The following is a 22270-nucleotide window of genomic DNA, read 5'->3' as shown; positions in this document are numbered from 1 at the left end:
CCTGGTGGTGACCTCAGGCTCCCATGATGTAAAGGTAAATAGAAGATGGTACTGGTCACTTTCAAAAGCTACTATACTCTCCTGTGTGCTCAACATCTGTTGCTGCTACAAGCAAGTGCATGGGTGCACCCCACAGAGTCTTGCAGCCACTACTGTTAACTACCGGTGATCTTCTACAAACCATTCCTTTTTGCTCTATAACTGAAGATCATGGTACCACTCGGCCATCACAGCCTGCAATTGATAATGTCAACAAGACCATTCCACAATAGCCATTAAAAGAAAGAAACTGGGCCAGCAAGAAGGCTCCATGAATAAAGCATCATTTGCCACTAAGCCTGACGATCTGAGTTTGAGACCCAGAATGTACATAAACACGGATGGAGAGAATCCAGTCCACAGAATTGTCTTCTGACCTACACACACACACACACACACACACACACACACACACACACACCTTGACTTGAGTATACATGCACACCCTATCACACATAATAATAACAATACACAATTTTTAAAAATTTCAATGAAATTGGTAGAAATGTACACACACTCACTCTAATTTCTCAGAAGTTCAAAATGAATGACTCAAGAATTCTTAAGCAAACATCAATTAAGTACCTGGAATTACACGAAACTATTAGACTAAGCAATTCATATCTAAAAGCATCTTTTTGTTCCCATGGTAGTACCCAAAGCCATTTCCTCATTATGAAGTAAGAGATGGGATTCAAGGATCCTTTAGGAAACTCCATGAGCACCTGCCCCTTTAGTGCACCACACTGAGAGAAACTATAACAAAACTAAAGCTGTCACGGAGGACTGGTTCAGTACATAACTGTTATTTAAACACTCCACTCTCCATCAACCTGAAAAAGTGAGGAAAAAGTTCTGAGAAACAAACAAACAAGAAAACCAACTGCTTAGGACAAACTAGTTTATTATCCCCTTTGCTTCCTGGGAACTCACAGTTATCAACATTCTAATAAATCACAGGCATCAAGAACATGAGGCCTTAAAATTTCAAAGGGCCAGACTATTCAGGGCTGGCAGAAGGTGCATATTTACCCAGCATAAAACTTCTGTAACACCAGTGCTACACAGAAAATTCTAGACAGAAAAATACCTGTTGAATTTTAGAAACTAAGTAGGGAAGAGAAAGAGGAACTCACCTGCAACTAATCAAGGAGTAGGGATGGGGGGGGGAGACAGAGACAGACAGACAGGCATGGGGGTGGAGGGGGGTAGAGCACACACCTCCTTGTTCATTAAACAGAGCATCTTACTTTCAGAGGCAGTAAACTTTTTTTTTTCATCTTCTTCAGTCTCAGGCTACACAGAGGTGTCAATGTCCTTTATTCAGTCTCATCCGTGTGCAAAAAGTTTAAGCACAAAGCTAAAGTTAGAATTAGTGGGGGTTATTGGCTTATATTCCTCATGCACAGAGTAAGGGGGATAAAAGACTCTTTACACCAGGGTTTGAATTTAGCTTGAATTTTAATGACATTTACAAACCCAGGGGAATGAAAAAGTCTCTTAATGGAAACACTGACACAGTCTTAAACACAGTGACATGGATAAGCACATCCAAGGAACTGCCCGGGAGGTGACTGGCCGCTGCAGCAAGTTTGAGCATCAGAAACCAGTCACCCTGGATTTGTTGACACATGGCAGCAGAAGAATCAGGGCAAAACACAGAGAATACCTCCTCAGGGCCAAGATATCCTACTCATAAACCCGTCTTTAGTAGGAAAATCCATAATATGTATGGCTTCTTCATCCTTACACATAGAAGAGAGGAGAAACATAAGGTTCCTGCGTAACTGCCTCTTATTCTAAAATGTAAGGTGGGGTGAGGGCTGGGCAGACCCTAAATCTTTACATCTGGGAGGCATGAACTCTCAATTACACCCTCAACTGTGAACAGTCATTCTGGTTTTTTTTTGGTTTTGGTTTTGGTTTTTCAAGACAGGGTTTCTCTGTGTAGCTTTGGCGCCTATCCTGGCACTCGCTCTGGAGACCCGACTGGCCTCAAACTCACAGAGATCTGCCTGCCTCTGCCTCCCGAGTGCTGGAATTAAAGGCGTGTGCCACCAATACCCGGTTTGAACAGTCATTCTTAAAAAGGCAAAACTTTGTTCTGGCTTCTTATCAACCCCCAAAGAGACAGAGTCCTGATGAATGGGTCTAAATCTCACTTTGTTTCTGAAGCCTTGCCTCCAAGACTATGTTCTCTGTGATAAACATGCCTGCTAGATGTTTATTAACTGTAACTTATTCTGGGTCTTTTTCTTTCTCTCGTTATGGTGATAAATAAAGAACAACATACACCTATGCATATTTGAATGTCTGTCAAGATTTTAAGAGCAGACACACTAACGACACCAACTCACTCACTTAAGAAATATTTATGTAGCAGGCCTACTACTACTACTCGAAGTGCTAGGGAGCCTATAAAAACTCAGTTGATACAGCACCAATTCAGGGCCACTGAGAACTTGTAATGCATGCCAGGCGGTGGGACTCACTACCTAACAGACAGAAAGAATGTGGCTGCATTTCAAAACACATTTTGCGGCCAGCAAGATGGCTCAGCTGGTAAAAGTGCTTGCCACTCACCCTTGGCCACCTTAGATAAATCTCTAGAACCCACATAAAGGTGGAAGGAGAGAATCAAACTTCACCAAATCGTTGTGTGTTTCCTACCATGCACATGAGCTTGTGCGTGTACACACACACACACACACACACACACACACACACACACACAATTTTGAAAAAACCCCAACATTTTGTTTGCATTCAGACAAGTATGAAATTAGTATTGTTATCTGTTATAAGTATTATAATGTAAAAAAAATAAGATAGATATATCTGGATCAAACTCAGCTTTAACAAAATCTATACATTCTTTAAGCTAAAACTCTAAAACTCTAAACTCTAAAATTCTGTTCATCTGCAAGTCATGCTGCTACTGAGGCTGAGAGTCTCAGATCTCCATTTTGGCTTTTTTTTAGGTACCCATGAGATATCAAAGAATCACTCAGGGAGTGAGTGTGTCTCAGTCGTCTCTGTCTGTCTGTCTGTCTGTCTGTCTGTCTCACTCTCCCTCGTTCCCTCTCCTACCTGTGCCTCTTTCAGTTCTTCACAATGGGAGAGACACTTTATGTAACACCATTTATATTTTCAAGTGAATCCATAAAGTTGATATAAATTCAAACATTAATTTGTTTAAAATTCCCCACATAAGCTCTGTGAGTAAGTTTTGCAATGATGGCTATTATTGGATGTTTACTTAGAATCTACAGATGGTCTACTGTTGTCATGGCCTTACCCAGTGGTCAGAATGCCTTTAAATCTCATTTGAAGTATTATTGCTCTGAAATTAGCAACCAGGAAAGTTCTGCCTTTCAAAGTCCATCAAGAAATCATTGTTCTTTACCCAAAGAAGTCAGGGTCCAGTTAGGTTTGTAGCAAACACAGAAGGTTCAAACTAGAAAAGTTAGAATGAGTTTTTAGAAGCACTGGTGGGTAGGAGTGTGGCTCAGGGGTAGACCATTTGTCTACTGCCAAAGGCCCTTGGATTGATCCTAGCCTTGAATAAGAACTTAATGGAGCTCTCATAGAAGGCAGAAAACATAAGAAGAGAAGAGTCCTTAAAACACACCCCAAATGCAGTGTTTAAAACTATGACCTCAGAGGAGCAGATAATTCTGTATTTTTACATGTATACTTAAATTTCTGTGATCTTGGAATTTCACTCGTGGTGACTACCTCCTTCCCAGGTGGTGTTGATAGGTAAAGTATACGGGCAAAAACAACTGGATAGACTTTCAGCTGTCCTTTAAACACCGCTGGCTGGACTAGACATAGGAGATCTCATTATCTTCTGCTGTAGTCTATCAACTGTTGTTGCCTTGTCAGGAAATTGTTGTTTTAAATAATTCAAACGGCAAAGCTCAAGAAGAAGCAGGCAAGTTACAACACCAAAATGATGATGATGAGGATGAGGAGAATGATGATGATAGAACTAAAAAAAAAAAAAAAAAAAAAAAAAGCACCCAAAGCAGAAAGTGGCTGGCCAAAGCACGAGGCTCCCGGCCCTCACACCCAGATGTGGGAATGACTGTGTGAGCAGGAGACCCTCAGACTGGACGGACTAGCTGCTGAGAGAAGCACTCAGCAGTTGTCAGACCCAAAGTGTACTCCCAAGACGTGAAGCCAGGAGTGAGGAGACATCCCATGCTGACTTTCAGGGCTCACTAGCACACCTGGACCTTACTACAGACACCAGCTAAAATTCTAACACACATGAGTGTGCAGGAAATGAGAGGGAAAAGAACATCTTATCCCTCCAAGCATCACCTTCAGCTAAGACAAAAACACTCAGAAATGGCAGCTGGCCCTCATCCTCCACAACCCTTTGTGTATTTCTTCAGCAACTCCACTGCCCAGCTCTCTCACTTGGCTCCAATTCTGCAACCATGGCAGGCAGTCTAAATAGTTCCTATATCTCAAAGAGGCTGTCCCATGTACCAAGAACATGTCTTCTTTTCACTCTTCATCAAAAATTGCCCCTTTACTGGGGACATTCATCTCAGTCAAGTGCAGGAAAGGCTAAACATGATTAATTCACACCACACAGAAAGCAGTCCCAGAGGCCTGGATGTTTTGTCTAGGACAGATGTGACTAATTAAGTCGGCTTAACAAGATGAACTTGAAATGCTCGGCCTCTTGGGAGCTGGTTGCACTGATGAATTATCTACTGATGGTAGGCTCAGAGAAATGTCTGAATGTCCCAGTCACTTCTAAAGAGGTTCATTTGTGAGCTGTGAACACTTGAACAGACACAGACAGACAGACAGACAGACAGACAGACAGACAGACAGAAAGACAGACAGACAGACAGACAGAAAGAAAGACAGACAGACAGACAGACAGAAAGACAGACAGACAGACAGACAGACAGAAAGAAAGACAGACAGACAGACAGACAGAAAGACAGACAGACAGACAGACCAACCCACTCACCCTTTGGTCCCCAGTCAAGTGGAAAGCAGAAGTCTTTAAGTTTTATTTCCAGCTTGCCTGATGTCCTCTAATCGCCACACTTAGAAACTTCTTTCCCTCTTCCCGTACAGAAGAAAAATCAATAAATTTGGTTTTGAGGCATAAGGCAAGGAGGACTTGTTTTATAAGGTAGCATTGTTAGTTGGTTTTGTGTGGAGACCATGAGGAAGAGAGAGGGCAGAGGGAATAATGATGTCTAGAGACCTTTATCCTGATGCCTCAGACCCACCTCAGCACCAGAGACTTGGGTGCCACTTTGTATTGGAAATTCACTCCATAATCATCTGAAAATTCCTATTCGTTAGCCTAACAGGCTGAAATAAATAGCTGTCTAATTCACAGAATTTCTTCCCATGGACACACTGAGTGAACTGCTTGCCTTCAACGTCACTTAATTGTATTTAAAACATTGGGGATTCTTGTCAGCTGTATTGGAAATGTCTCAGTGAATATTTACTGAGGATTTATTATGGCTTTGGCATAATGCCCAAGTCTGCAAAATACATAGAAATAATGTTTACATAAAAACCAGAAAAACTTTTATGCATTGATTGTTTCTGCTTCATAACGCATACACTGTCTCCTCCCTCTCGTGATTAACAAGAATGGGCAAAGCCAGGTGTGGTGGTGCACATCTTTAATCCCAGCACCAAGAAGGCAGAGAGGCAGATCTCTGTGAGTTGTAGGCCACTCTGGTATACAAAGAAAGGCTCTGTCTTAAAAAAGACAGGGATTAAACTTAAATGCCCTCCCCTGATAATGAGATTGAAGACTGACTTATATGCCATCCTATAGCCTTTATCCAGCAGCTGATGGAAGTAGAAGCAGACACCCATAACTAATCACTGAACTGAACTGGAATCTAGTTGCAGAGAGGGAGGAGTGATGAGCAAAGGGGTCCAGACCAGGCTGGTGAAACCAACAGAAACAGCTGACCTGAACAAGGGGGAGCTCATGGTCCCCAGACTGATAGCTGGGAAACCAGCATGGACTGATCCAAACCCCATGAGCGTGGGTGTCAGTGCAGAGACCTCTGAAACCTATGGGGCCTCTGGTAGTAGATCAGTACTTATCCCTAGCATAGGAATGGACTTTGGGAGCCCATTCCATACAGAGTGATACTCACTCAGCCTAGACACATGGGGGAAGGCCTAGGCCCTATCCCAAAGGATATGACAGACTCATGGGCCTCCCCCTATGGAAAGCCTCACCCTCCCTGGGGAGCAGAAAGGATATGTGATAGGTAGGGTGTTAGTTGAGGGGGGGAACAGGGGAGGAGGGGAGGGAGAGGGAAATGGGATTGACATGTAAAACAATCTTGTTTCTAATTTAAATAAAAAATGGAGTAAAAGAGGAATCAGTGAAATAAAATTTCACAAATGCCCCACGATCCTTCCACACAACAACTTTCACACTCCAATTCCTGATTCCATATTCTTAATGAAGTATGTATGCTTAGAGAGAGGAAAAAAGGCAGGGAGATGTAATTGTAATCACTTAGCCTAGACAAATGATCAAATCACACAGTGTTCTTTTTAACATGGAGCTAACATCTTAGTATACAGCAAGGTGAGGTAGGAGTGTGGGTGAATAACAGACTCCAAACATTTCTATCCTGATGAGGAAAGAGACATAACCAGACGGCAATGAAGGACTTGGCATAGGCTCAAATGCCAGGAAGCCACAGTGGTCACTCAGAAAGCACTCAGGGTCCCCTGTGCTTCTGTTGCCACATGTGGTGACTTGGCTACGACGGTACTATTGCTTAGCACCCCCCACCCTCACCCCCCACTCCCCTACCCCCCTGCCCCCAAGACAGCCATTTATTGTTTGGCCTGAAACTTGGCACAGCACTTTTAGGCCCTTGGTCTCTCTCTTAATTTTCCAAGCTTGGACATTAAAGGGAAAAAAATCAGACTGTTCTTTTAAAGTTTACACAAAAGCATGAAAAAGTTTACGTGTCTAGGTTGCTTTCTCATTGGCTGGATAACTAAAGAATGAACTTTATTTCTAAAGAGCTGGCAGGCAAACCTAACAGTGCTCAATATGGACCAAGTACTTTTGGAATGGTTTAAGAAACACAAACAGCCCAAGTACCTCAGTCTGAAAAGCATCAACTGCAGGCACAGCGTTCCTCTAAGTGTTCTGTCACCTTTGAGAAGGTCACACATTTTCAAACGACTCAACATGATGGGCATTTTACAGGCATATGATCTTGCTTTTACTGGGTAACATAAATGTGTTTGTAAGAAACAATTCTTTTCTATATAAACAGTTGCTACCTAATTCACCTCATTAATTGCATTTTTCTTCAAGTCACATTTGCTGTACCTGCATGTGAACATTTGTATTGCCACAGCTGCATGCCATGCCTCTGCAGTTTGAGTAGCTTGAGCTGTAAGAATCTTCCAACTCACTCAGTGCTTTGTATCATAAAGAGATTTTTATATGATCTTAATCTGGTCGGGATTAGGATTACATTCACATTCTTAAAAAAAAACAAAAAACTGAAGCACTTGATATAATTTAAATGTCCCAGAAAATGTGTAAAACTTATGACTTACTCAAAGTTTGAAAAAAAAAAAAGCAACCAAATAGACCCATCAATTCATAATTTTGGGGCACCAGATTTGCTAGAAACCTGAATTTTTCCAGCGTTATTTGTTATTTATAAAACTTTCTTACTCATGAATTCATCATTTATTTTCAAAGTTAATGAATACCAGTTTATTGCATATACACAGTTATAGATGGTATACTGTCAAACAATTGTTCACAGCACTTCATGATGGTGTGTGTGTGTGTGTGTGTGTGTGTGTGTGTGTGTGTGTGTGTTTATTTTAACTTCTTCCTATACCCAGTTCATCCTTCTGAGGCTGTTTTGTATTTCTGTGTGCCTGGGATTACTTTATGTGGGAGCTAGAGATGCAAATTGAAAAATGTTGACTCAGCTCTTTAAGGATGTCCTGACACTGGGCATGATAATGCTGTCCACATCTGTAGACACTTGAGGAGATTTCAGGTTAATCAATCGGAAGACTGTACTAAGTGGACTAACTATGGATTCCTTCCTAAAGCTCCACTGTTGCCATGTCAGGTTCCTCAACAATGTTAGTTTGTGCAGAGGAGTGTGGTCCCCATAGCAGGGACAAGTGTATCATCACTACTCAGTAAATGATTGGGAGTAGTGGGTTAACTACTCAGTGAGAGTGAAACAAATACCATTATTTCAAAGACAGGGGCCCAGTAGTCAGAGAAAAGCCTGCCATACACAAGCCACATCTGTATTACAGGAGCTGATGGGTAGGTAAAACCTCCAGACTTTCATCTTCTCTTTCTGCCATCATATGCTTGGTGGTCCTTCAAGAAGATTACTTAGGTCATTTACTTCAGCTACAGGTTTCACCTTGTAGTCTTTCTAACTTGATCCCTGTCATACAATATACCTTGAAAAATAAGTTTTATAATGCGACTTGAACTAAATCCTACTAGAAATGTCTCCAGGGACAGGGAATTATCTGCCTCATTCTTCTCTAAGAATACAGTTTAGATATCACATCTGCCATGATGTTGGATGCAGGGCACTCAACAAATTCTTGGGGAAAATACTATTATTGTCAATGGTGGAAATGATTGGTGGTGGAAGGAAAACTACAGACAATGCCTGGTGGTGGTAAGATAACTACAGACAGTGATTGGTGGTAGAAGAATAACTATAGACAATTGTTGGTATTGGAAGGATAACTACAAACACTGATTGTCAGTAGGGTAACTACAGCCAGTAGTGTAACTATAGGCATTGATTGATTGGTGGTGGTAGGATAACTACAGGCAGTGGCTGGTGGTGGTAAATACAGTCATAGTGCTGACGGAGGTGCCCCTCTTGGAACCTCTTGTACAGGCTCTGCTGTGTGTTCTTGGTTGGTTTTTTTCATCTGTGGTGTAACTGGCTAGGCTGAACGCTTTCTTGTCTCTAGACCCAACATCAGGCTCATTCACTGGTGTTTCTAGGAGTCAGGCTGCATCAGTACCAGATGTAGGTCTCACCTATCCCTTCTTCCAAAGTAACCCTGCTCAAATACTCCTTAAAAGCAAATCTCTCTGAGCTAAAGTCAAGACAGAAATATTCTCCAACCTGCTACTCCATTTGAATGCTTTGGACAGGTAGAAATCAGCTCAATATTTCTGGAATGAATATAAAGATTTCAAATCTGTTTATCAGCCCTACTTGTTCTTTCCAGGAATGAAAGTGAAATTTCCAAAGTAAGTGAATCCAGGTTTGTGTTTTTCTTTCTGAAAATGCTGGCACGTGTGTTAATTTGTATTCACTTCCTATCGCTTCGAGCAACCAAAGTATGTAAAAAGAAAAGGGGGTACATAAAACATTTGCATGGCTGGCCACAATCCAGTACAATCCTCTGCCATATGGATTACTCATAAAGGGAGCATATACATCCTTTAAATATTGTTATCATCAGGCAAGCTAAATGGCTCAGAGGGAAAGAAAACTTGCTGCACAAACATGAGGACCTGAGTTCAGATTCCCGACACCCACATAAAAACACTAAGCATGATGGGGCATGTGCCTGTAACCGAAGTGCTGATGTATCAGAGACAGGAGGATTGCTGGCTACAGGCCTAGATCCAGGTCCAAGGAGAGACCAAATGTCAAGGGAATAAAGCTGAGTGTGGTAGAGGAAGGCATCTGGCCCACACACTGATGTTCACACAAAATACACAGTGAAGAAATTAATACTGTTATCACATCATCATCATTAAAATTATCAGTAAGGTTGAAGTCCTCTTATCCTTACTGTTAGAGAGCAGTATCTCAGGCTGAGACCATCATCTACTAACAAACATACCCACTGCCATTTTAAAACCAATCAGAGCTTTGCGTCAGAACTAATTACGGCAATCAATGTATCTTATGGCTTTCTTATATGTTATAATAAACCCCTCTGCCACAGTTTTATATCTGTCTCACACAAGGTCACCGTAACTACAACCAAGCCTAGGCTTACCTGTGCGGTAAACAAAGTTGCCTTCAGTTTCTGATGATGACGGAGACACCAGCTCTTCCTCAAATTCATTGGAGCTAAAAGATCCCGAATGGTTCCTTTGCCTTGTTTTCCCCATCATGGCAGTGCTTGTGGCCATGACATGTCTCAAAGAGTCGTTAAGGTAACGGTTCAACAAGCTGCTCTTGTACTTGGGAGGTGACACATAGTCCTCGGCCGCCCGTGACTCTGGTCTCACTCCAGCTTTTATCACTGAGCTCTCCCCTTTAATCACAGTGTGATGGGCAGGGGTGCTGTAGCCTGCTTCGTTCATATGATTTCTTGGGGGATTTTCTCCATCTGAGGGGAAAAAGTACCACCAGCTAGTACTTGCACATACTTTCCCTGGCTGTTCAACTGTCACACTTAGTCATTAAAAATATGCACAATGGAAGAACGTATGCTACATATAAGATTTTTTTATATGTTAGATTTTTAGGTAAAAGGAAACATGAACCTATATAATTGTTCCATGGGGTATTTAATTTTAATATAAATGCTTGCCCCCCCCAACAAATCTATAAACAGAGGAAAAGCTGTAATTCCTGTTACTTTATAATACTGTAAAGGTGAGGTTACCTCATGCAATAAAAAACAAAAAAACAAATCTGTAGCACTACAATATTTTGTGGGGTCAACCATTAAGACCGCATTTAGGGTGAACTTATTACAATGGCAAGGCAAAGGCAGGAAAATAAAAGCCCGAACAAACCTTCAGAGCAGGAGTCGTCGCTGCTCACGCTGAGCCGCTCCGCATTGCCCTGCACGTACTTGTTGTACAACTTTATTCTTAAGGCCCAGCTTAAATCTGGCTGACGAACCGTGTTCTTCAGCCGACGTCTAGCATTAGCAAACCAATTTGATACCTAAAACGGCATTAGTTTTTCAATTAACAAAGCATTAAAACATGGAGATTATGCAATCACTTTCTCTTAAAGAACCCAAGACCAGGGTTGCTGCTATGGTCTTAGCTACTTGGGAGGTGAGGCAGTAGAATCACTAGGCTAGGTTTTGGGTTCAGCTTGGAGAACAGTCGGAGGAACCATCTCAAAAGAGAGGGAGAGGGAAAGGAAGTAAGAATGATGCCAGAATCCACAAACACAATGAATGGGAAAGTTAATGGTGATGTTGAGTCTACAAACTTGTGTTGCCCTGAAAATCGGAAAAATAAGACAGCTTTCTGAGGATGTGCCCGTGTGTCCTGTTCACGGAATATCTAAGCTAAGGTACTAGAGAAGAACACACTTGAAGGTCCAACAGGAAAACAAAAGGTGTGCATAAGATTTAAGGAAGGGAGGGTCTGATTTGAGAGTTACAGGCTTAGAGGTTCACCTTCAGGCTAAGTTGTAACTAGGTGAACTGAAGGGAATTGAGGGCCAAGCTTTGGAATCCAATTAAGGAGGAGCTAGCAAAATGACCAGAGGTGGTACAGTCAGAGGGGGTGGGGATGCCAGGACACCCTGCTTGAAACTGAAAGTCTACTGTTGAACACATCAGTGAAGACAAAGAAATGACATTTGAGTTATTTTCATTCTTCCTTCAAGGAACCTTTGAGTTCCTAGAGGATAAAATGTTCTTTTCTCTTGAAATATCAGGTTATCAACAGCATATAACTTTTACAATTTTAAAAAAATAAAAGGACAATATTTGCTTTTTAAAATATGATCTATATAAATATAATTTTTTTCTGTGAATTTGTTCCAGAACACAAATTTCTATTATTACTATAATGGTTTGTATGGACATATTTTCAGTGGAAGATTCTTTTTCTTCTTTGCCATACTATAAATATATTTAGGGTATTTATAGTATAAGCGTTATGAATACAAAATAAGTATTTTTGCAAATTGCTCAATATCTAATTATTATTGAAACTATAATGATTGCTGCTTTAAAAAAGGAAAATTACATTTTCCTCCTTGTCTAGCATGTTACTTTTTTCACATAAAGTCAACATTGACTACACTCATATTGCCCCCTTCTGCCTTGAATAAGATGGCTGTTCTTTCACACTGTGTACCAGACCACTTCAAAAACCTTAGTTTTCATAAACTCCTATTACAGTCAAACTGAACTGTTATTGCTATGATTCAGTGCTTCAAATTCCTAGTCTCTCCATCCTCTGCACACAGGCAACATCCAGGCGTAACCATTCAATAAATACACAGTGAGTAGCTATTGCATACTAGCTATGGTGTGAAGCGCAGGCCTTGGCAAGGTCATATCAACACACACACACACACACACACACACACACACACACACACACACACACACACACACCTACAAATGTCACACACTCACCTGAACCCCTATAATCATGATAATCTGAGACCGGGGCAGTCAGTCACCATGGAAGCAGGGAAGCCCTGGCCTCTTCTTCTTCACTCCCTTTCCCTCCCTTCCTCCCCTCTGGTTCCCTAACTCACTGCCCAAATTTTCATGAAATGAAACATTCTTCCAAACTTCCCTAGTTTCCATTCTGTTCTCTCAAGTGGATCTTAATAACTATTAGCAAATTCAAATATGATGCATTGTTTTGACTTAATCAGTTTACTTCTTCAAGTCATCATTAACATCCTGCTATCAGACTCTGGTATAATGAAAAGTGGCCTGGTTTCCTATTATGAATTATCTAAAAATATGACATGTTGTGTAAAGTTAATTAATTTATTCCAACTTTTCCTGAACTTCACATACTTCATCCAGGGGCTGGGATGTAACACTTGCCAAGCATTTGCAAGGATCTGGGTTTGATCTTCAGCATGAAACAAAACAAAGCAACAATTCCTTCACCTGCTGTAAAGTGGATCAGATGCTTTCTAACATCTTTATCAACTCTAAAAACAGAGCGCTGTGAAAGTCTTCACTGTCCACATACCGGCCAACCTCTGTGCATGCAGCTAGCTGTTCATCCTGCTTCCTACTCTCTCCACTGTTCTTCAAAATCAGTTGCGTGTGACTAGGCCCATCTTTGCACCTCTCACAAAGAAGAGGCCAGCCTGCATCTTCTCCTATGTTCATAACACATTTCACAGGACACAACACGAAACCCTTTTGTGTTACGTTCTTTACTAAACAACATTGTTTAATTAAAACTGCATCAATTATATCTTAATCAGTGTTTACTAACTTGCATTATATCCATATGGTACAGTATAAAACCCAATTTTCATGACATGCCATATAATCAAAGTGGAATGGCCTTCCAGTTTAAAAAAAAAAAAAAAACCAAACATTAGTACACTATAATTCTAATGTATAAAATTGAAGGAACATTTAAATGTCACAGGGAATTAATTGGCTTTTCACAATTAAAGATCATCTACTTTTTAATGTCTTAACGTATTCATAGTTTTCCACCCATTATAATGACATTAGGAGATTTTCCAGAAAGGTCAGTGATATCTAACATGGGCTTCAACTGGTTTCATAAGTTTGAGCAACACCACATGTGCTAGCATATATACGCTGCCAGTATTTTATCACTAGAAATGCATAGTACAACTTAACAGTCGGGTACAGGCTGCAATATTTAATACTGACTTTCTTGAACAACAGAAGTACTAGTGGTTGGTGAATTTGCATATTTTGCATTTTTCCTCATTGATTTCATGTAAATTTCTTGTGTCACTGACAGTAAAACATAGACTCACATTTTCTACATTTTACATCTACTTTGGACTCCTTTATGTTGTCATGCATATTCTCCTACCAAGGGTAGCTTCTGGAATAGCATTTTAATGGCAGAAGTGCCTTTAAAATGGCATATTTTATAGCGAAAGCTTAAAGAGCCAAATCTCTAGACGCTGGAAGAGAAAACTGTTTTCCACACATCTTTACCAAAGGTGCTTAGGTTTGTTGTGTGGACAGAGCAACTGCAGTGTGAAGCCAAAGGAATGAATGGGAGTCTGTCCAGTTTTGAACATCTGAAATTAACATGCCACTCTGTCTGAGTTATTATCGTAAATATTGGGTGTCTACTTTCTGTACTTATAACACTTGGAATGATGTATAAGGCCTCATCTAAAATTTTGTTGAATATGTAACAAGTATTGTCTCAGAAGAAATACTCCTACCAGCAAAAACAGCTATGCCAATACTGGAAGCAAATATTTGTAATACTGTGATTTTACCAAATATACACAAGCACATCCCAGGAATGTGAAACTACATTCATAGAAGAAGAGGCACCAACACCCAAGCATTATCCCTTGGTAAGCTACATACCATACAATAATACAGATTTTCCATCCCATACTACCTGTTATTGCTCCTCAACAACACAAGCTATTCCTATTTTAGGAGTACACAGCACATTTCTATATGAACAGTGTTAGCGATAGGAACTAAGCCCAGTATAAGATTCTGTTTGGTTGACATCAAAGCATGCCACACAGAAATACTCTCCTTAAATTTTATCAAAAATGCTTCTTGTGGTCTCATAATGATGATATGTGCAAATAGGAGTTAAACACAGTTATAGCAAATTAAGACCAAACTGGTAAGGTGAATGAATAACAGTAAACGAGAGTCACATGGTCAGTTCATTCGTTTCTGTTTCATTTTCTCAGGGATGAAAAACTGTAGGTACCAACCAGTGTCCCCTGGAATTCTATGAATCAGAAAAAGTACTAAAACATATTTCCATCTTTTTACTTCCATGCTTCTTGGGAGATTGCTGACTAGGTTTCACCCCTTCCCTCGGCAGCTTAAGAGGAGCAAAAGAAAGGAAAAGCACAGTCTAGGAAAAGTTTGACACACACTCAGAGGAATGTTAAATGCAAAATAAATGCCCAAACCTAAGATATTTTGTTGAGGAATAAAAAATAGCGATAGTGACAACCTGTTGCAATAAACCATGAAGAAGAACAAGAGGAGGCCCTGTAGTGGACAAGAATGAAGAGCTCAGACAGAAGCAAGGGCAGCTTTTCACACCTCCCAGCAGGCGCATGGGTATGGTGTATTCGTAGACAACTGGAAAATAAAGCGTGTCAGACTCATGCATGTTCTGAAGACTGGTGCTACAGGATGAAGCTAATAAGCTGTGTGTTCTCTGCTCTGTTCTGAAACTAAAGCTAGAGTTCAAGACATCTTGTAATTGTCAGAAAGACATTCTGGAAAGCTATGTGTGACTCGGATGCTGTTTCCCAAAAGGAAGCTATTCCATCTACAAGCATGTACGGATAGAGTACTACATGGAAAGAGCCATCCTGTGGGGTGAAGCCCATGAGTAAGACACGACCACTCTTCTCAAGAAGCTCACTCCACAGGAGAAAGTGACTCACAGGGAGAGCCTGACTCAGGACACGGGGGAGTCTAATTTGCAAGGATCAAAAGCTTGACTCACATCACAGATCTCTGCTTTTTCTCCAGAAGTGTAAAGTATTTGCATAATTTATGCAGTTTCCATAAATCTGGGATATGCTTTGGATGTCTAATTCATGTTTGACTTACATAAATTCCTATATAAATGGATGTGTGGGTATACATCGAATATTATGTATATCTTTTGCATATGCCATTGTGCATAGTTGAAAATAACTGGACCTAAGATAGATTATAAATAAGGTCCCTGAGTGGTAATTTTATGCATTTCAAGTTTTTCCACTTCTCACTTTAAAGTTTAAGAGATTTATCTTACTGACAATAGAAAAACCATTGTTGTACATGTATCATCTATTATTGCAATCTTTGCTACAATTAAGGATTACATATTTTTATGTTCTGAATGGTATAAAAGAATAAAAAATTTTGAATGATAATTTTACATAAGTTAGAAATGTAATAATGTTACCAAGATATAAGGGTGAAAGCAGTTATTTATGTTGAAACTATCATTACAAGTGGCAAGTAAGTATATAACTAAGTTAAAAGTATAACTGTATTTCAGTTCATTCAAGTTAACAATTAAAATATAATAATTTAAATTTCTCTTATATAACTACAAATGTTAGTTTTTAATCACCAAACACCGTTTTTAAAAACATGTCAAGTAGACTTGCTTTATATATGAGCAGCAGCGAAGCCACATGATCAAGCAAAGTAACGTGTTGAACTTACTACTAGTATTCAAGCTCCTCTGTAAGCGGGCATAATTCCAGGATAAGTAACAGGCCTGTTTAAATTAACATTGGAGCATATGCCTTTATTTTCATAAGTCAAGTTTTTCTGATTGTAATAACTATTTAGAAACTGCTTTTGTAAGGTTCAGAGTTTTGTGTTAAACAGATCTTAAGCCAAGAATACAGAATTACTTCTTGCCTCCAGTGCTGTGGCAAATCACCATTATTACAATTTCCTGTTGATAGGAAAGGAAAGCAGATGGTTTTCTCTAAAACTGTATTCTGAAAATAAGCAGAAAAATACATGTTGGAACTTTGTGGAGCCTTGCTACAAGCCAACGCAATGCTTTGTCAAACTTTCCAGTAATCCCTAAATGAAACTGTAAATGCTCTGGGAGGAGATCTTTATTTTACCGAGTTCAGTTTTATCTTGGATCTCACAGTGTCCTCTTGTCATATGTATGACGAAATGTGCAAACTTTCTCGATTGTGCTACTGTAAGATATGGAGTTTTCCTGCTCTCCCCGTGGCCTCCTCTCTCTGAATCTGTTGTTCACACAAAGCGTTACATCTCTATGTTCAGTAAAGAAAACTGCGGCGTGATGGGTGTGATGGAAAAGCATTTGATTCTACCAAGGCCTTACCCTCAGCTCCCTTTACCTCGGTAAAACAGGTAGTAATTGCTCTGTACCGACGGTTTAGGAGAATAGCAAATATGATTGTGCTCAGAAAAGCTAATTAAATAAAAATCCGTGTTTGTTCACTACAAAAGAAACACGTTGGCATGATTTCTCTACAACCGACAAAGGGAACTAGCCATTCATATTCTAGAATATTCTCTCCTTAGCAAGGAGAAAACTAAAGATGTGCTGTGGCTTCCAGCTGTGTCAGGAGGAGGCAGCATTTAAAAGCCTCTTCCTGCCACCTTTCCTGTGTTCCGGCTCTGTACCTCTTGAATAATAGTTATTTTTACTTAATCTGTATGGGGAGCTTTTAACTTGGGTCCAATATCACCGCAGGCCCCAGGGTTCTCAAAGTTGAACAGGCAGCTTCAGCACCACTTGGGAACTTGTTAGAAAGGCCCCACCCCAGAACTACGAAATCAGGAAAGCTGAGCAGAGCAGGATGCAACAATCTGTGCTCTAAGTAGATTCCCTGGTAACTGATACACACTAAAGACTGAAAATAACAGTGGGTAGCACCATCTTTACCCATCATGGCTCCTGAATCCAGATTCCTACCCATCGACTTATCACATTGCTGCAGGCCTTCTCCCCCAACAGCGCATCACGGAAACTCCTTCTGGACCCAATCATTCGCACTTGAAGTGACTGATAGGGGTGAAATCTCTTTTCTACGCAGGACAGGACCTGGCACCTGTGCCTAGATCCCATCCTCCTCGGAAACAGAAGCCAGAGTATCTGGACCGGCCTCTGAATGCTGAGCGCCATCCTTCCTAGCGAAAGGCACAACGGCAGAAGCACTGGCTTTCTGCTCCTCAGCTGCTGGCCGCGAGATGAGACCTCCGGTTTGAGGGGTCTGGATTACCTGCACTAGCGTCATCTGCGAGCCGAGGGCCAACAATATCTTCTCCGTCTTCGTGGGGTACGGGTTGTCCCTGTGCTTATAAAGCCATTGCTTAAGAGGCCGCGCCATGTCTTGCAGGGCCTGTCGCTTGTGCCTCACCTTCCCTCCATTCTGCCGAACCCTGGGTCATGAGAAAAGGAGAGGGATGCGTTAGTGACACCTTTTGGGTGGCCTGAAGGATCTCCATGATAGGTCATATTTCTGCGATGTCAGCACCCAACCTGGGCTTAACCGAACCCCACCCCCATTAACCCAGGGTGTCTATCCTTATGCACCTCAACTCTGAGAGCCCCCAGTTGGGGCAAAACAAGAAAAGGAAACGCCACTACTTCTCGGTGAGAGCACTGGCTCTCTAAATAGCCTGCTGGTTTGGGGGCCTTCCATTTATATTGAAAGGGGCGGGGAGCTATGTCGATCCCAATAAGGCAGTGTTCCTGGGATAGGGACGAACGCCACGTGGTTGGAAAAGTGTTCTCTAGACTGCAGATCTGGACCCAGAGCTAACTGACCCTTTCCTGGAAGCCCCCCCACCCCACCCCCCGCTTCCAGGTCATTGAGTGGCCCTGGCCTCAGGAGGAGGGCCGGCCCTCCAAGTTCTCTTGCTCAGGTCCTGGGGCTGCAGGTCTCCAGTGGTCAGGGAACACACACTGGACGGCAGAAACAAAGCAAAGTATGATGGTTGCCTAGGTTCTCTGAACTCTTCTCATTTCATTTGATGCTCTTGCGGGGAGCTGGGAAAACTGCAGACCCTACAAAGCCGTCTAGGGCCTCTTTCTCTCTTGAGGGAGAGTGAAAAGTGTGAAACGTCGTCCCAGCAGGTAAACGTTTGTAAAAGACCTCAAGAAAGCCGCCTTCCAGGAGGAGCAGGCAAAGCAGCCTTTTACTCCTGAGCCGGCGTGGGGTGATGCGCTCCCGAGAGGCTCCGGGAGGTGTCGCCCCGCAACTGCGAGCGCTCCCAGCCCCAGTCCCCGCTCGTGCGCCTGCGCCCCTGCTTGCCGGGAGTCAGCTTCTTCGAACTCTTTGAAATGCAATTCCAGCCGCGCTGACTGGTTGTTACAGTTTGGGGAAGCCTAATCTCTTTTACTAAGCATCAGTGCGGCAAGACAAGAAGCCCGTGCTGTGGTTCTGGACGAGGCCGGCCTCTCTAGTAGCCGCGAGGACATGGCCGAGCGCACACTGTCCTACACGCCCGTCCAGGGACTGGAGCCGATGGCTCACCCCGGACCTCCCGGGCGACGACAGGCCGCTTACCCCCAGAAACCGAAAGCCAGCAGGTCCGCCTCCTCCTCCTCCGGGCTCGCCGCGGGCCCCGCCGAGCTGTGAGCTCCAGGGACGCCTTACGGGAGCTGACCTAGTCCCAGGCCAAGGGAACCCCGAGGCCAATGTGAGATCCTCGGGCCATAGAAGAGGAAGTTACCTGGGAACTGTCTGTTTGACTTGACCCTGTCACAGGCACAGCGCTCAATCTGCTCCCGCGATATGCAGAGAAAACAAGTAACTACTCAGGGTCCCCGAGTGCTAGGGACCTCTAGGTGCAGGAGGACTGGGTGCCAACTCCATTTCCACCAAGACTCTTTTGAACTGTTCTAAAGAATTAATCCCTCCAGTTTTGAGAAGGTAAATCCTTAAGAACCGGGCTTGCCAGTTCAGGAGATATAGATGTGTCCTTCTGGGGGAAGCTGCGGACGCCCGATGCTCAGATCTTAGTCTGCACTCCACATCCCCTCCCCGACAGCTCGCTGCCCCTACCCCTCCGGACTCCCGGGTGGGCACCGGCCCCAGGGCGTGAGCATACCCGGTCCTTCTGTGTCTCAGGCCGAGGTTGTCCTTGAGGGGCGGGCCATCTGGAATGCCCACCTCCGGGCGTGTGTGTGGATTGTCCAGGACGCCACCGTATGGCCGGCTGCCACGTTCCCGCTCTGGGGTGCCTCGGTCCTCAAAAAGCACGGCTCCCCCGAGCTTGTTGAAGACGATGGTGTTCATGATGCGGACTGGCAGGGACGCGCGGCTTCGCCGCAGTGCCTCGGAGCCGGGCCGCCAGGAGCTCCGCAGCAGGGCTCAGGTTCTAGAAGATCAAGGCGCATCACGTTACTCCCGACTGTGCCTAGGTTTATGTAGCTCAGGAGCCCTGAACTTGGTGGGGGCTGCTGGTAAACTAGTGAATACCCTTCTTTAGCACCTGGCGAACAACACATTCACAAAACACTCTTGGGACAGGTCCCTGCTCTTCTTCCGGCAATCAAGCTCCCACACCTCTAGGAACTTCAAACAAATAATTTACCTACTGAGGTAAAGAAAGCAATTTTCAAACGAACTTTCCTGTCTTTAAGAACGTCACAATTAGGGCAGAGAAGCAAAATAAATAAGTAAGGGACATGTTCGTTAAGCACCACACACAGAAGAAAGCTTCTCCTAGGGTAGTCAGGAGGAGTTGGAAGGAGGAGACAATTTGGGGTAACATGAATAATTGCATCCACAAGGGCGGGTCAGCGCGTCCTAGGTCTTGGTGTCATGTTTCTAAATCCTGGACCATATGGCAGAGACCCCTACTTCTGGTTAAAGTCTCCCTCTGAGATAAGGACAGCAGGGGAAGTTAGGAGTAGAGCCCCAAACCTGAAAATTAATTGGTCTCAGGACAAATGTCTCACACATTCTCTAATCTTTCTGGAGAGCTCAAAGCAAAGGCACAACGCCCTGGGTCCCTGGGGGTTGCAGTCCTCAGGAAGTTGAGCCCATTTCAGAAGCCTGAAGGCTCCTAGTAGGCAGTGACCCCCACACCTTTCAGACTGCCGGCCGGACTCCGGGACAGCCTGCAGCTCACCTCTGGAGTTGGAGTGCCTGGAGGCCTCAGCCCGCCAGGTACGGACATCCGGAGCAAGGCCGCAATATTGCCGCGAAATCCGGACCATGCCCACCGGCCAGATCTCCCTCCTTGGCAACTCCGGGTAGCTCAGTCTACTCTGAGCCTCTCACACAGCGCTGCCAGCAGCCCCTTTAACACACACATCCCGCTTCTCGAGTGCACAGCGCCCACAGTCGCCAACGCCCCCCTGCCCCGCCTTCCAGTCACCGCAGTGGCGGCCACATGCTACATTTAGGAAAAGCCACAGCTACTAAGCGAAGGCCGCTGTCATTATTGGTATGGAGAGTGAAGTCAGACCTCTGATGGCCGCTGCGTTGCGCTCTAGGGCTGAATCCTGCGCAGACAGGTACCGGTCGCGGTGCGCACCCAGCCTCCGCGATAAGTGTCAAAGCAAGTTTGTGAGCCCCGCGTTCCCCGCTCCCCCCATTCCGACGATTGGCGATCACGCTTCTTTGCTGGTGCAAACGTCCTTCCCCCTCACACTCCACCTCCTTCCACACAGCCCCATCCTAGAGGCAACAGCTCCTTTTCCCTAGCAAAGCCATGGTGAGGTTTACCACCTAGGACCTTTCCCACAGACTACAAACACCGCCATGGTCCAGGTCTGCGACTGCAGGCGCGGTGGCAGGAGGTTGGCACGTGTCCGAGAGCTCGGAACCATTACAATGGGTCGGGCGTGGGGCGTGGGAGCAGTTAGGACCTACAGTTCCTAATTCATCCTGACTCGCGTGAAAGGTACCCAACACCCCATCACTGCTCTTTTGCTCTGCACTTACCCAGATTGGCGCCTAGCTGTGCTGGGGAGCGCGCTCCCTGCGGAACTGCCCCTCGGATAATTAGAAAGCAAAGCAAAGACGACCAGGTGGGCTGCCAGCTGGTTTCCCAGATCCTCCCTCCCGCTTTGACCAACACCCAGGAGCGCCCCCCTCTAGACCTCAGACAGAGGTGGGGGAGGGGAGGGCAGTGCCCCGGCATTCAGAGAGCTGGGGAGCAGCTGTGCTGCAGCCCGGGCCAGGTTGCCGTTCGGCGCTCAGGGGAGAGGACATGGGGCTGTACCTGTGGCCGCGGGGCTCGCAGCCAGCGGCTGGCTGTCCCTTCTCGGGGCTAGGCACACTCCCATCCCCGCCGCATGTTCTCGGCGCAGGCTCCGACGCGCTCACCGCCACCACCGCCGTCGTCTCGGCTTTATTTACCCAGACGGGCGCGCGCGGCCCGGGACCCGGAATACCGAGGCCTTCTCATGTTTCCTGACTGCCTGGCCCAGCCCGCGAACATCTCGTGGGCGCGGTATCCATGTTCCCGGGCGGCGGGAGAGGAAGCGATCGCGCCCGCCGGGCCGCAGGAGCCGCAGTTAACCCCTCGCAGAGGAGCTGCCGCGGGCCGCGCCCCGAGCCCCCGGCAGCAGCATTCTCCCAGCGGGGCGCCGCTCCTGTCGCTCCCGCCTTGAAGCGCCGAGCAAAGCAGGCTTTTTCCTTCCCGCTCACGGGAGTAATCCAAGAAGTCGCCTGAAGCTTGGGGCTCCAGAGGTTGCGGTGCAAATCCAGTGTCTTAGTTGCTCCCAGTGCCGGAAATGTCACCATGCGTGGCTGAGCGCCTGAGAAGGTTGCAGAGACGCACCGTG

At 44.3% G+C, this 22270-nt stretch overlaps 1 protein-coding gene across 1 annotated transcript in view; it reads right to left on the bottom strand.

The window, feature by feature from the left end:
- Nucleotides 1-22008, bottom strand: part of Mkx (mohawk homeobox) — a 65258-nt gene extending 43250 nt beyond the window's left edge. The window contains exons 1-5 of the mRNA XM_027405480.2: nucleotides 21706-22008; nucleotides 19582-19851; nucleotides 17748-17907; nucleotides 10847-11000; nucleotides 10099-10434 (exon numbers count right to left, since the gene is read on the bottom strand). Coding sequence (XP_027261281.1) covers nucleotides 10099-10434; nucleotides 10847-11000; nucleotides 17748-17907; nucleotides 19582-19769 — 838 coding nt within the window. The 5' untranslated portion in view covers nucleotides 19770-19851; nucleotides 21706-22008. The remainder of the gene's footprint in view (nucleotides 1-10098; nucleotides 10435-10846; nucleotides 11001-17747; nucleotides 17908-19581; nucleotides 19852-21705) is intronic.
- Nucleotides 22009-22270: the final 262 nt, after the last annotated feature.

The sequence above is a fragment of the Cricetulus griseus genome, chromosome 3, assembly GCF_003668045.3.
Source record: "Cricetulus griseus strain 17A/GY chromosome 3, alternate assembly CriGri-PICRH-1.0, whole genome shotgun sequence".
Lineage (NCBI taxonomy): Eukaryota > Metazoa > Chordata > Mammalia > Rodentia > Cricetidae > Cricetulus > Cricetulus griseus.
The sequence above is the reverse complement of the archived record's forward strand: the minus strand, read 5'-3'. Positions and strand labels throughout refer to the sequence as shown.